At 51.4% G+C, this 14,995-nt stretch overlaps 3 protein-coding genes across 3 annotated transcripts; all 3 read left to right on the top strand.

Annotated features, from left to right (window-relative positions):
- Window positions 1-444: 444 nt before the first annotated feature.
- BKA55DRAFT_514318 (Alpha/Beta hydrolase protein) lies at window positions 445-2,255 on the top strand (the record flags this gene model as incomplete). The annotated part of the gene is made up of 2 exons (XM_046187961.1): window positions 445-2,008; window positions 2,098-2,255. The coding sequence occupies 2 exons, from the start codon at window positions 445-447 to the stop codon at window positions 2,253-2,255; spliced, it is 1,722 nt and encodes a 573-aa protein (XP_046047881.1).
- A 2,984-nt stretch (window positions 2,256-5,239) lies between these two features.
- BKA55DRAFT_457578 (uncharacterized protein) lies at window positions 5,240-6,207 on the top strand (the record flags this gene model as incomplete). Its single annotated transcript, XM_046186086.1, has 2 exons — window positions 5,240-5,389; window positions 5,437-6,207. Coding segments are annotated over 2 exons (921 nt in total), but the record flags the coding sequence as incomplete, so codon positions are not given.
- Window positions 6,208-6,384: 177 nt separating this feature from the next.
- BKA55DRAFT_594997 (uncharacterized protein) lies at window positions 6,385-7,628 on the top strand (the record flags this gene model as incomplete). The annotated part of the gene is made up of 2 exons (XM_046195737.1): window positions 6,385-7,153; window positions 7,198-7,628. 2 exons carry the CDS (start codon window positions 6,385-6,387, stop codon window positions 7,626-7,628), a joined length of 1,200 nt encoding a protein of 399 aa, XP_046047879.1.
- Between the last annotated feature and the right edge of the window lie 7,367 nt (window positions 7,629-14,995).

Here is a 14,995-nt window from a genome sequence, read left to right as displayed (position 1 = left end):
GTGCTAAGATGCGAGTAGCGTGGTCTTATTGTCATATGCTATGTCCTTATGCATGCCTAGATTTCCTTTTAAAGCTAAAATAGGAAATACTGTAATTGATGGAAATTTGCCAGTGGGGCGACTGATGCTGATTAATGTCTGAGGTAAGGTGGACGTAGCCTATGCCGCAATTTCCTGACATTGCGTTTGTGGAACTTTTGGATCAAGCTAATCTAAATAGCGGTCGCATCTGTGTTCGGATCTTTTTACATGTCGAGACTGATTTGTAAGGGCGCGCACTTCGCACTTTTCCGTTGTCCGTTGTCATCTGCCGCTTTGCGATTTTGTAGTTTAGCTTGCCGTAATTATATAAATGCAGCGCGATTCCTTAAAGTCAAGGTCCTCAACACCTCACACTTGGGTAGCTATCTCTATATACTTTAACCAGTCTCAATACTGCTAAAAATGCAGCGTGCTCTGAAGCTCATTTTCCACATACTGTGGGCTCTCCCTTTCCTTGCACCACTTTCTTGGGCTACTCCAACAACACACATTTCCACTCCCATTGTCAATATCAGAAATGGAACATTAGCAGGCTCATATGACTCAGTCCGCCATCAAGATGCATTTCTCGGCGTACCATTCGCTGCGAGCCCGACCGGAAACCTTCGATTTAGCTTGCCTCAGCCACCAAGGCCTTGGAAGGGGATCAAATCAGCCAAGTCATATGGACCGTTGTGTTTGGGCAACTCTGCTGGACTCGTAGGATTCAGCCAGAACACGTCTGCGCCCATGAGCGAGGATTGCCTCCAGATTAACATCATCCGTCCGTCTGGCATCAACAAGTCTCGCAAGCTTCCGGTCTTTGCCTGGATTCACGGCGGCGCCTGGGTTGAGGGTAGCGCAGGGGATCCCAGATACAATGGCTCATTTTTAGTCGAGACGTCAGTTCAGATGGGCACGCCTATCATCTTTGTCAGTTTTAATTACCGCCTGGGCGTTTTTGGCATGATGAACGGGCCGGCTGCAGCAAAGGCTGGGCCACCGAATGTCTTCATCCATGACCAACGCCAGGCGCTTCGATGGGTACAGGAAAACATCGCATATTTCGGCGGCGATGCTTCGCGAGTCACTATTGCTGGGGAATCTGCAGGCGCTTCTTCTGTCGGTCAGCATCTCATCGCTTATGGAGGTCGGAACGAGGGGCTTTTCAGCGGCGCTATTGCGCAAAGCGGAGGTCCTCTATCATCGTCTTCATATCGCAACGCAACTGAGACGGAGGCCTACTCGAACAAAGTACTAGAGGAAACGGGCTGTACTGAGGCGAAAGATCAGCTATCATGTCTGCGTGCTGTTCCCGGCGAGGCGCTGAGAAGAGTCAGTCAGATGCTTCCTACGGCCTGGGTCGTCGATGGTGAGCTTTTTACGTCAACTGGCTCACGTCTTCTCGAGTCGGGATCGTTCGTTAAAGTTCCTCTCCTGACTGGGTCTAACCGAAATGAAGGCACGTCTTTTACGCAGCTACTTGGTTTAACAGTAAACTCTGATGATGAGTTTTTGGCGTCCGTCAAGGGACTTCTTGGGCGACCCGTGGAAGAAGCAGCCTTGGCCAATTGGTCCACGTTGTATCAGATGGAAGTCGATAGGCCCTCTCCTGCAAGCTTGGGATCAATTCTGTCTAATCCAGGCCCACAGCTAGGAGCCCAGTATGGAAAGACAAGCCTCTGGCTTGGAGACGCTCTCTTTACGGCTGGTCGACGATTCGCCAGCCAGAAGTGGGCTGATTACCGCACGCCAAGCTATAGTTATTTCTTTGACACTCCGCCTGCCAACCTGGACCTCGAAACACTCGGCGTGGCTCACTTTCAGGAAATTCCATTTACCTTTGCTAATACCCAAGCCGTTGGTTGGGATACCGACCCTTTCCCTTCTGAGCCTAAGAAGAGGCAGAAGTATTTGAAGCTAGCTGAAATTATGAGTCGTATGTGGATCAGCTTCGTGGTTACAGGATCACCTAACTTTCACTATGGTAAGTCTCCCCTGCCATAGTTAATTATTCCTACCATTGAGTGCTTTGGAGAAAGCGCCTGTTTTTAAAGAAAGCCGGCTAATGTTAAGCAGTGCCCGATTTGAAAGTAAGGTGGCCAGTATACTCCCGGGACAACCCAAGAAACCTGGTTTTTAGCGCTGAGAATGGAGTCTCACTGCAACAAGACATTTGGAGGGCTGAGGCAATTGATATGTTTACCTCTTTAGCACCTAGCTTAGACTGGTAGAGTAGTGAAATCACGGCTAGGTAAACTATGTTTTTATTTCTAGCATTGAATAACTCAGAACTCATGGGGTCAGGTCGGACTGTGGACCAGGGCGTCAACCAGACGGGTACTCCTGGCGAATTCAGAAAGTCTGCATTAGAAACCTCCCGTCTTCCTCAGCGGGCTACGCTGTCGAGAGCCCACACATGGTCACAAGTGCCGGCGGTGCAGATGCGTCGTCATCCTCCTGAAAGCCCGAGAGACAGACTGAAGCAGCTCGCCCTGGACAATCTATCAGCAACGGAAGTAGATCGACTAAGCCTTGCGTCTGAACGCGTTCTTGATTTTCTTGCATCGCAACTAGCATCCGCGCTCGACGACCGCATAGCCTGGATCCACGAAGTCCACGCTGCAGCACCGCCGGCTAGCATTGCCGACATCGTGTTTTGAAGTCTAATGGAACGATTAGAAAAGGAGATATGGCGCAGAGTCATCCATATTACAGTCATTACAATTAGGTTTTCAGTCGCACCCTCTATAACACAAAAGACGTTCCCTTTTTGTAGCGACGAGAAATCTGCGTCTGTATCCTGGCTGTTGAGACAGTGTGGCAGGATGTGGATACTATGTAAGGAGCTGTGCTCCTCTCGGACACATGTAACTTAGAACGAACAACAACACAATTAACCCGTTTTTGCTTTAACAAATAAGAATGAATGGATCGAGAAGGCTAAAGCTCGTGTAGAACAGCTGTGGAGCAAGACATACAAGCCAACCACACCCGGTCCCATTCTCCGTCAAAGCGGTGAACCAGAACCCACTACGAGACGGCCGAATGGATACAAGATCTAGATGAAAGAGCAAAAGGCCACGATTTTGAACATGGATGATGACGAGTACGAAGTATACTGTCGCGAACCTGTGATGATGATATCGGATCTTTTGAAATGGTGGCTCGAACTGGCTCAGCGAAGAAAATCCCCTAACCTGTCGTTGATGGCCATCGACATCCTATCGATTCCGCCTATGTCTGCTGAGACAGAGCGACTCTTCTCCAAAGCCAGATTGACAGTCACCGACCAGCGAGGATCTATGAACATTGAAACATTGAATCTTTTGGAATGCCTACGATCCTGGGACAGGAGCGCTCTGATAGCCCAGTCGGAAGTAAGTTTTCCATTCTGTAAGGTGTACATGCCATTTTCTAATTAATGAATTCTAGCATGGCTGCGTTGCTCCGGCAGCTATAGATGCTATGCCTGATGTTTAGGAACTTTTGTGGGTAAGCTAGCGGAAGAGACGTGATCAGGTAGCAGTGTACCGGTATTAGTTATGTGGCGGGTAGCTTGGGCCCAGAGGTAGAAGGGAGAGCTGGGCGTCGTTTACGAGGTCTAGACTGTAGTCTGTATTGTAGTCTGGCCTAAAGGTGCCAGACGGACTAACAGTCCAGTCTGGGCATCTCGACTAGACTGCTGATCTAGTCTGACCAAGTCGGACGGACTAAATGGACAGTCGGAGGAGTTTAGACGGACTGATTGGACTATTGCGAGCACTGGCTTGGACTCGCGAGATGCTGATGATGCTGCCATCGTGGTGCACAACTAAAGCGATGGGTCGTTGCGATGAATATAAAACGGTGGCCTCAACAGAAATGCAAGAGTGAACCTAGTCTCTCTTTGGCCAGCACGACCGAGGCCCTCCAGTATGTCCCCCTTTGGTGGCAAGCGGGGCTGCAATGGAAGCGGCGGTGGTGGCAGCACGCATGGCGGCAGCTCGAAACCGCTTGGCACTGAAGCAATGACTGACCTAGGCTATGAAACCGGGGGGCCTGCCTGAGCTAATTAACGTGTTGGCTGCTGTCGATCGGTGACGTTGCTTCTGGAGATGCGGGGTTAAGCGCGCGGGGAACGTTTGTATTCTAACACAACACGACTTCTGCTCATTGCCTCATCAAATGGCTGCACTGGATAAGTCATGAGGAACAAGATGCCATTTAAATTGCTCTAATTATTGCAGAAAACATGAGGTCAGGTTGCTGATCCATAGTTTGCTGGTGCGCCGAGTTAGAAATACAACCGCCTCGTCTAGAAGCAAGATTGCTATCCAACGGCTCGCATTTTTGCAAATTAGACATGCATGTTCTAAGCAAATGCCAAGGAGCGTTAGGCACCGCTGTCATCAATTATGCTACAGTCTCCCTAGTTTTAGGCAGGAAAACAGCATCTGCATATCTCGCTAGCCCTTCCTATCAGCGGGGCTGCCGCGGCTCAATTGCTGATGTACCCCTGGCGTTGCGGCCGCTCGGACTGGTGGCGTCAGGCTTGAGCGCTTACCTGAGGTCCACCTTTCCGCTTCCCCGGGTCGCTCAGAGAGAGGCATTCTCTGGATGACAAAGCGTGCCCGGCAGTGATCTACCACAATGATCGACACTTTGAGTTGATCAACGGTATGGTTGAATCCATAAACCTTTGCCATCCCGCAATGTTTCCCCACTGGGTCCGATTAACTAGGCGCTCAACAACGACAGTCGAGATACAATGATGGAGCTTACCGGTGGCTTGAAACAAGGTTCACGGCCAGTGCCAAGGCGTCCAGATGGCTTGACAAAATATCTGCACTCTGCTGTGACCCTGCTCCAGGCCACGCGACAGAGGGATGATATCTCTGGACGTTCCGCATAACAAGAACTGAACAATGCTATAAAGTTCGAGAAGTCCGAGGGTCTTCTGCCTATTCTTGCACGCGGGTCGCTTGATAGATATTCCTTGTTGCTGTAGAAATCACCCATTCGCGAGAGCAAGCTCAGGGAAACCAACTTGGCTAGGTCAAACCTAGAATCGCGGCCAGAGATGTCACTCCAAGCAAGGGTCGCACTCTAGACCGGTCGCCATCACCCCCTGAGAGAGGCACCCCGACCATACATAACGGCGTCACCTGCTGGTTCCCGCCCTGCTCAGCAACCTGTCATACTCGGTAGAGAGGGCGGCCTCACAGATCCAGCGTTCATGTTCCTCGGCAAGCACAGCAGAGCCCTCTTCATCATCGTTACGGTGACTTTTCTTGTTGCCAGCGTTTTTGCCGTGGGCCGTGTCATCGGCCGCTTCGGCATTGTGAAGCGCCATGGCTGGGACGATTATGTCTTTATAGCAGCATGGGTGAGACGCATACACGCGTATGCCACGACGGCGACTAACACTATCAGATCCTCGCCTTTGGGCTATCATTCACAGTCGGGTTCGGCACCTCCATGGACTTTGGTGATGGGGATGGGGACACCACACGGCTGCGGACCCAGTATACCGCCATGGTCATGTTCATTCCAGCCCTGATGACGGCCAAGATCTCAATCCTCTTGCTCTACCTCGACATCGCGCGGCAGTCGCAGAAGTTCCTCCGCGTCGGGTCCTACATCACCCTCGCGGTTGTGTCAGTCGGAAGCGTCATCCTGACTTTCATGACGGCCCTGCGCTGCCGTCCCGTGGAGGCGGCGTACAACTTCGCTGCCCGGGACCACAGCTGCATCCCCATCCAGAACATCTGGCTGAGCGCGTGGCCCATCAACATCGCCACCGAGCTCGCCATCCTCGTTCTGCCCATCCCCGCGCTGGCGACACTGCCGTTGACGCCATGGCGGAAGAGCATGGTAATCCTGTCGTTTATCCTAGGCGCCATCTTTATCGGAGTCATTGACGTGGCGCGCATCTACAATCTTCAGCTAGCCGTCATCGACCTTGAGCAGGCGACCGCGCCCAGGCCCGTCAATGTTGGCATGGCGCTTCTGTGGTCGGCGGTAGAGGTCAACACGGCCGTCATTGGGGCCGCTATCCCGACTCTTCCCCCAGTGATTAGACGACTGACGCCATCCAACGCGTTGCGCCTCACCTCTCATGGAAGCACGCGAACATTGCGGCAATTATTTCCACCCCAGGCAGGCTCCCAGAACTCGCCAAGCCCCAATGCGTTGGAGCATCACAGTAACAGGGCTGGTTCTCTCTCAACACCTCCAATACTCCCAGAACAAGACACCGTCTACTTTGGCTTTATCAACCTGGAGCAGCCTAAGTGCGTCGTCGACATGCGTGGCTCCGAATGCGTCAAGTACTGCGCCATCATCAACCTGCTCCTCTTCCTCAACGGCTTCATCTACAGCATGCTGTTTTCCATCAACGCGAGCATCCCCATCGTCAAAACCCGCACGCAGGCTGTGGGCATGGTCTCAGCCTGCTATGTCGGCGCCGGCATCCTCAGCCCAACAATCGGGTGTGCGATCCTGCGCTGCGTCGGGCTTAAGGCCACTATTGCGACATGCCTAGCCATCTCATGCGTCGGGACACTCATATTCTGGCCTTGCGGGGCTGTCGGGTCGTATACTGGCTTCGTCATCGGCAACATCATGGTCGGGGCCAGCCTGGGCATCATGGAGATAGTCGCCAGTACGTTCAACAGCCTCTGTGGGCCGCCCAGGTACGCGACGGCCCGGATCTTGATTGGTACCGGTCTGGAAGCCGTTGGGGGGACGTTGAGCTCGGTGCTCGCGACTAAGATCCTCGCCATCCACGTGGAGGACACTCACAATCTGGTAGCGCTGCAGTGGGCTTACCTCATCATTGCGCTGTTCACAGTCCTGCTCGGCCTCCTCTACTGGTACGTGCCGCTCCCCCACGTCATGGAGCCCGAGCTGCGGACCCGGCCCGGCATCCTGGCTGTGGACACTTCCGAGAAGCATCTCGGTGTGGTCCCTGTTATCGTTGTCTCTCTGGGAGTCGCCGCCCTGTCTAGCTTCTGTGCCGCCGGGGCGTTGGCGAGTCTCCGAACCTCCATCGGCAGTATCCTGTCCATTGTGTCGAACAGAACCAAGACGGCACTGGAGCTACCGATCTCTGATTTTCAAACCTCGCTCACAGCCATTTACGCCGCTGGTCAATTCCTATTCGCCTTCTTGAGTCTCTTCATCCCCCGAGAGTCATCCTGCTCTCGGCGTGCGGAACCGGCATCACCCTCGCGGCAGTCATCTCCTCGGTTACGTTTCCATCGGCCGCCATGGTCCAGCAGGTGACTCTGGCCTTGTCGATCCTCCTGGGGGGGATTCCCAGCATGGTCGTAGCCATTGCTCTCCAAGGCCTCGGCTGGTGGAGCGCTCTGGCTTGCGGTCTGTTGATTAGCAGCTGTAGCCTGGGAGCAGGCATCTGGCCGTGGGTCATGTTGGCTGTTTCAACCAACAAGTCGGCACAATACGCGTACTGTATCGTCGTCGCTCTCTTTGCGGTAGGCGGTGTTTTCCCTCTCTACCTCAGCCTGGTCCGCTCCGCCCGTGGTCGGGAGCGACCCCCTGATTGGGATTGGGGCTTCATCGGCGCTGTATTTCAGCGACGTTCTCGTCGCGTACAGGTGTAAGGAGCACAAATGTAATGGCACAGTTTGAATGTTCTCTTTTGTAAATACATCTAATTTGCCTACTTCTTGGCTTTCCGTCTCCCTCACATACGTGGGATGCTAATCCCTCCTGTGGCCCTTTCCCTTAACTCGGCAGCTTGATCCTCTACCTATTGAATTGTATCTCTACTAATGGTGAGCTTCGTATAATCTGGAAAGCCTTGGATTATATTGTAGAAACCCGCGTCATTTCGTAATTTCTCCCTCTGTCAGCCTGTTCAGTGCTAGGCCAACGCCACTTCTAGCCGTCGAGCGGTTTGTCGGACGCCAGGAAGACTCGTACTTTCCTTGAATATCATTGAGCTTTAGCCTTGTTTCGTTGGATGAAAGCAGAAAATCCTCTTCGATCTTGTTGTTCTCGGCTTCCTTCTTACTGCGAAGATTGATCCGGAAACTGCGTTCTGTCTCAATCTAAAACGGGCTTCTGCTCTCCCTTTGAGAGGGCGTCCCAGAAATCATCCTCTGTAGGCATCTTAAATTGACCAATTCACTGTTGTTTATATTGCGCAGTCAGACTTGCCTATCCTGATATGATATCGGCTTAGCAGGATAGCAGAGATGATATCAGTCTAGCAGCGCTCATCATATGTCAACTCAATCAATCAATCACCCCAATCAAATCAATCAAATTGGCGAATTCTTCCTTTCAATCAAATCAATTCCTGCATTTCGAAAGTTGAAATAATTGATATATTACAAATGTATCATGCGATCGTCTAATATCGAGGCAAAATTTCAGATCTTTCCGGACTACTACCCTATACCAGATAGTTACAGATGGAGGTCTACTTTCTAATAGCGGTGGGTCAGCCCCAAAACCAAGTACCTACTATCGTGTTCTAACGCGTAACCCCACCACGCGTATGCAATCTGGAACGCATTTCCCAACCATGTCGCGCCACCAAGACAGCCCCTTCTACATATGCTTTTTTTGGATTTCATCAGCAAAATGTCGAATTCGCCGCTCTCCCCATCGCCAGCAACATTGACACCTTGCCCTACACCTCCTTCTTCCGTCTTCTCACGATTGTCTCAGCCTAAAACAGTTGCCAAGCAGTTGGAAGAAGCAGCCGTTGGAGCTTTACCTCCCAACCCGACCATTGAGAATCTGCCCAAGATTACCTGGAAGAACCGTCGCTTCGTCCAGGAGGATTTGTTAGCTCGAAAAGGTGCAAAGGGAAGGAAGAGCTGGATTAGGTCGCACGGGACCTTCCTAGTCGAGCTGAGCTATCAGGATCTACCGATAGGTCACGTCTGGTGCTGCAATCGATGTGATATGAGAGGCGCAGCGGAGTTCTTTTCGGTGCAAGCCACGTCTTCCGCAGCGGACCATCTTCAAAAGTCTATGCTTATCCCGTTCAATCTCATTGACAAGATATCCAGCAGCTGACAGACCTGCGTAGAGCTCACCGGATCACCCCAGCTAGCCAGTCTAGCGAGTCAAGTCCTGGTGATGAAGGTGTCATTGATATTTATTCTGGTGCAACACCGAAAAGGCGCCGGCTTGAACAGAGCGCCATACCAAGGGCGAAAATAAAAGCCATCCCAAGAACTAAGCGTCGGCTTCGTCATTGATAGCGATGTGCCATTCACCATCTTCGAGCACAGCTTCCTTCGGAAGATCTTCAACCATTTCGACAGTGATTTAGTACTCCAGATGGCGTGGAGTGGTAGTTCTGTCACTAGAGAGATACATCGACTCTTTGAAGCGAAGCGGGATGCCATCAAAGCAGAGCTCCGCAACGCTTTGACAACGGTGCACATTAGCTTCGACCTCTGGACGTCACCGAATCGCTTTGCAATCATGGCTGTATTTGCGCACTTTATAGATCAACTGGGTCATCAGCAGTCCCGTCTTCTGGCTTTGCGTGGTCAATCTGGTGCTCATAGTGACGAGAACCTTGCCGGTTCTCTGGTCGACATCGTCCACGAATGGGGGATTGAGGGGCGAGTTGGCTGTGCCATCTCCGATAACATGGCGGCAAACGATACTTGTCTGTACCACATGTACCAGCAGCTCGATCAATCGATAAGGCCTGTTGACATAAAGGCCCGCCGGATGCGATGCTATGGGCACACGCTCAATCTCGTCGCGCGAGCCTTTCTCCTTGGCAAAGACGCCGACTCGTTCGAGCTGGAGTCTGACATCAACAGCATGCGCGGCCTTATTGAGCAGGACCTGGATCATTGGCGCACAAAGGGCCCCATTGGTAAGCTCCGCAATATTGTCAAGTTTATCCGTTCGTCGCCGCAGCGGAGTGAACAGTTCAAGCGAATAGCCCGGGAGCAGGATCACGAGGAATACCGGCTCTGTGAGGCAGCGCTGACCTCAATTCAAGTATCAAGTCAAGTATTTCAAGTAAGTCAAGTAAGTCGATGACCCAGTTTATTTCAAGTAAGCAAGTTCATAATGCTTCAAACTTGATTTACTTGAAATACTAGATTTTATGGATTTTCCTATGCGACAGCCCTGTGAATGTCGAGGCTGTTCGGAGTCCCAGGCATAGGGTAATCAATTGAGTGTAGTACCCCAGTTGATTACACCAATGGAACCCAGGAACGCGGCAAGGGTGGCGCGACTACGTGTTTTGCGTTCGCTCGCGTGCTGGAAACACCTGGTTCAGAATTAACGTTGCTCCCTGATGAGAAGCATCTGTATTCCGCGATTCGCCGGTAACCCGCTATGGCAGCACAACAACAGTCGTTAGAATCGCTTCTGGGAATTAGTGGCCAGCGCAAATCACTCAAGCAGCAGCTTGACGCTGCGTCCATCAAGACTGAAGCTGGAAGAACGACCCTCGCCGACCTCCCAACTGTCCAGATCGGCTGCAAGAAATATATACCAGAAGAATACATTGCCAATAAGAATCGCAAAGGTCGAAGGAGCTGGATCCAAGCCCATGGCTTCTTTCTCACAGAAGTCAGTCCTGATTTACGGACGTTGCAGACCTACTGGGTACGCTCGAAATGTGATGAACGAGGCAAGAGCTCATTATTCGTCGCCACAAATACAACATCGCCAATTGAGCACCTCCGAAGGTAAATGATATCTATACGAGCCTGATCTTTATTACCTCTCCATTGTCTTACGGGATGTAGGTCTCATATGATCACCGAGGCGGATGACAATGCGGATGAAGATTCGTATTCGTCTCGCGCTGACATTCACCCACCCTCGAAGCGGCGTTGCTTGGAGTCTCCTACTGCAAGATCGAATGCCAATAAAGCGAAGGAGTTGACGGTCGGCTGGATCGTTACTGCCAATCTTCCATTCACGGCGCCATCGAATCCGTACTTGCGCCGAATGCTCGATTTACACGATGCATTATTAGCAAAAGAGGTACCGTGGAGTCGGCAGTCAGTGCGTGATACTATGCGGAAATTATTCGAGGTAAAGAAGGGAGTAATATCAAGTCAATTGCAGAAGGCGGTCACAAGGATTAGCTTTAGCTTTGACCTATGGACTTCTCCAAACCGGTATGCTTTCCTTGGCCTCCACGCCCACTATCTCGACGCCTCCTATCAAGTCCAATCGCGACTCCTTGCTCTGCGCCGTGTATGGGGATCTCATTCCGGAGACAACCAAGCAGCGACAATATATGATATCTTGGGCGAGTATGGGAATACGAGATAGGATTGGCGCGGGTGTCTGCGATAACGCCTCGTCCAATGATACATGCTTGGCGAACCTCTATCGTCAACTTTATCCTGCAATGGCGGAAGAAGATATTAGAAACCATCGAACAAGATGCTTTGGGCACATTCTTAACCTTGCAGCTCGAGCCTTTCTCTGGGGAGAAGATTCTGACTCGTTTGAGCGAGAAGCCTTCACCGAGGCGGCTTTCCAAGTTGAAGAGCGTGAGCTTCGGCTCTGGCGGAAACGGGGAGCGGTGGGCAAGCTGCATAACATCGTCCGGTTCGTCAGGGCTTCCCCGCAACGGAGAGAGCTGATGAAATCTCTGGCTTGTGACCAGAACGACGAAGATGGCTATCAACTCTTTGAAGAGGAGCGAGCTGCCATCGACCTCGAGCTGATGCAAAATAATGAAACCAGATGGAATTCAACCTTTTTGATGATCCAGCGTGCCATTCGAAAGCGAGAGCACATTGACCATTTCATTGCATATCTCGAAACGAAGACGTCAGAGCCCCGACAGCGGGTGCATGTCCAAGATCAGCTTTCACCACAGGACTGGCTTCTGTTGGCGGAGATACAGAGTCTACTCAAACCGCTCCATGAGATCACCATCAGGTGCCAGGGTTGGGCCAAAGAAGGACGCCACGGCGCCTTGTAGGAAGTAATGATTGGAATGGAGTACTTGCTCAATTTATTTGAGGAACAAAACCTGATATTCTCGTCACCTGATGGTTGCATCAGTGAGCTGAGAAATTTCAGGGTCTCGGCAACCAAAAGTACGACTCCCTAATTCGTCTTCGTTCTCTTCAAGCTTCTTTGACTAACGGTTTCTCAGGATCTAGCACTCAACGAATTGAGCAGGGCCGCGGACGAGAGAAACACTTGCCACAGCACGCTCGAGAGGAATACACTGATGTAGTTTTGCAAGATGAGAATCTTGATGATCACCGACGATGCGTCCAGATCTCTATTAAGAACTGTTGGTCAAAGCTCGATGAGTATTACAGCCTACTAGGCCAATCGCCACTTTATCCGGCTGCCGTTATTCTTCACCCACGCTGGAACGTGTCTTGGCTTGAGGCGAACTGGACCAGCGACGAGCAACTAGTGTGGCTACGAGACGCTAAAAACAGTGTCCGGGAATTCTTTGAACAGCACTATCCACGTGAGGAGCAGCCCGAGACATCGAGGACGGTGACAGGAAAAGCGGTGCGACAAGACGAGCCCAGTCAATTTGACCAGTGGATGCAGAGCTGCGATCGGTGCATGATGGAGGAAGAAGACGAGCTTGGCGTTTACATGAGGCAAGGGCCAGTGCGGCGAGAGAACTTGAACCCCGTCCTGTGGTGGAAGGATCATCAAGAAGAATACCCACGTCTGAGCAAGTTTGCCCTCGACATCCTGGCAATTCCTGCCATGTCTGTTGACCCTGAGCGGACGTTCAGTGTCACCAAGTTAACGGTAAGCTCGCAAAGGCACAGCATAAGCCCCGAGATAATAGAGGAGATGCAGTGTCTACGAAACTGGCTACGCCATCAAGCGATCACTATGGGTGAGGTGGTTAGCTTTGGTGGGGACTTGGTGGGTTGGGATGGAGGGGAGGCTTAATAGTTTTATTGGAGCCTCAGGTCAGCACCTTCATTTCAAGTATATCAATTCAATTCAAGTTAAGTAAGTCCATGGACGATTTTATTTCAAGTAATCAAGTTGGACCCCCAAACTTGACTTACTTGAATTGAAGTCAGCGCTGCTGTGAGGAATCCACGGCCGAGCTCGAGGTTGTCATGAACAACGAAACGCGGTGGAACTCCACTTACATGATGATTGAGAGGGCTTTGCGAAAGCAGACAGATATCAGAGCATTTATCTTTGCAACTCAAGAAGAGGAAGACGGGGCAAGACGGATCCCGGCGGAGGACATATTGTCCAGCGAAGACTGGCGGGTTCTTGGCGAAGTCAACGAGATTCTCAAACCCATATACCTTCAGACGATGCGGACGCAAGGCTGGGGTAAAGGTGACAGCCATGGACGCCTGTGGGAGGTGCTGATAGGAATGGAATATCTGTTGGAGCATTTTGAGGACTGGAAGGTCTTCTATAGTGAGGTTACGGAGGAGACGATGGGAGAAACTCAAGTGGATGCTGCGGAGCGGACTGCAACGGCGTCAGCAAATTTCCGAGAGTCCAACGGTCGGCCAAGCCGCGTTCGCCGTCTCCCTGCCCGCTTTGAGGAGGATGAGGTTTACGCGCTACCACAGCGGAGTCAACCTCCGAGATTCGTAGAATCTGCCTTGCCTTGCATTCTCGGGCTGATTATTCTACGGCGGAGAAGCGATCAGCGTCCGAGACGTCGCAAAAGAGCACATTACCAGCAGACCATCGAGCCTATATCCGGGCATCGATTAACAATGGGTGGAAGAAGCTAAATGAGTGTTATGACAAGCTCGGAGAATCTCCATTGTTTGCGGCAGCAATCATTCTTCACCCGAGGTTCGAGATCAGCTGGTTAGAGGCGACTTGGGTGTCTGAGGAGCAACTCACTTGGGTTCGTGATGCCAAGGCTGGAATCAAGGATTACTTCACCCGTTGGTACGACGCGAACCAGGGACTGTGCGAGGAAACAACGAAGTACGACGCAGCGCCAAGGACGATGGGTCAAGAGGATGATCAGTACACTCAGTGGATTAATAGCAAGACAAAGAAAGCGTTTGCGACGGGTGGCAGTGTCGGCGAGCTCGAAAAGTATCTCCGTCTCGAGCCACAGGATACGCAGGATGCTATCCAATGGTGGAGAGACCACAGGGCTTCGTTTCCTTCACTGAGCAGCTTTGCCCTGGATGTCTTTGCTATTCCAGCGATGGCAAGCGACTGTGAGAGGCAATTTAGCCTGGCGAAGTTGACGTTGACGTTGACGTCTCAGAGGCTTTCGATGGGCTCGAATACATTGGAACACGTTCAGTGCCTTAAGAACTGGGTCAGGCAGGGCGGAGTAAAGTTGGGTAGCTGGGTGGGTGGCTGACCTTTGGGACACATGAGGGATGGCTTCTCGTAGGGATCTCCGCCCACGGAGTTGATATAGTGCATCAATCAAATCAATCAAATCAACATGAACACTACCGTTTATTTCACCGTCCACAACAAGCCCTAGTAGTCAATAACAAAATCAATTGTAACGTACATGATAAGCGAGTGCAACAGACAAACGAGTGCAACAAAAAATCCCGCAATTTACATCGTCTCAACTTAATCAATTAATTTTCAACCACCAAATATGTCAGACCCAAATATTGAGGCTAGGATTCTTGCACGTCGTGCCCTTCAAAATGACCCAAAATTAAGTCTCCGACGCGCCGCAGGCATCTACCAGGTCCGTTATTGGACTTTACATCGCCGACAGAAGGGTATCCTTTCTACGCGTGATTCTATCCCAAAATCACGCAAACTATCTGATCTAGAGGAACATATCATAGTTCAGTTCATTCTCAATCTGGATTCGCGAGGGTTCCCCCCGCGACTGCGTTGTGTTGAGGAGATGGCTAACCGATTGCTCGCCGACCGCGAGACGCCGCCTGTCGGCAAGCGCTGGGCCTCTAACTTCGTCAAGCGACACAAAGACCTCAAGACACATTTTTTCCGTAAATATGACTACCAGAGAGCCAAATGTGAAGATCCGACCATTATTGGCAACTGG

This window comes from Fusarium redolens, assembly GCF_020744475.1.
Source record: "Fusarium redolens strain MPI-CAGE-AT-0023 chromosome Unknown BKA55scaffold_10, whole genome shotgun sequence".
Classification (NCBI taxonomy): domain Eukaryota; kingdom Fungi; phylum Ascomycota; class Sordariomycetes; order Hypocreales; family Nectriaceae; genus Fusarium; species Fusarium redolens.
Note: the sequence above shows the minus strand (reverse complement) of the source record. Positions and strands in the feature narration are given on the sequence as shown.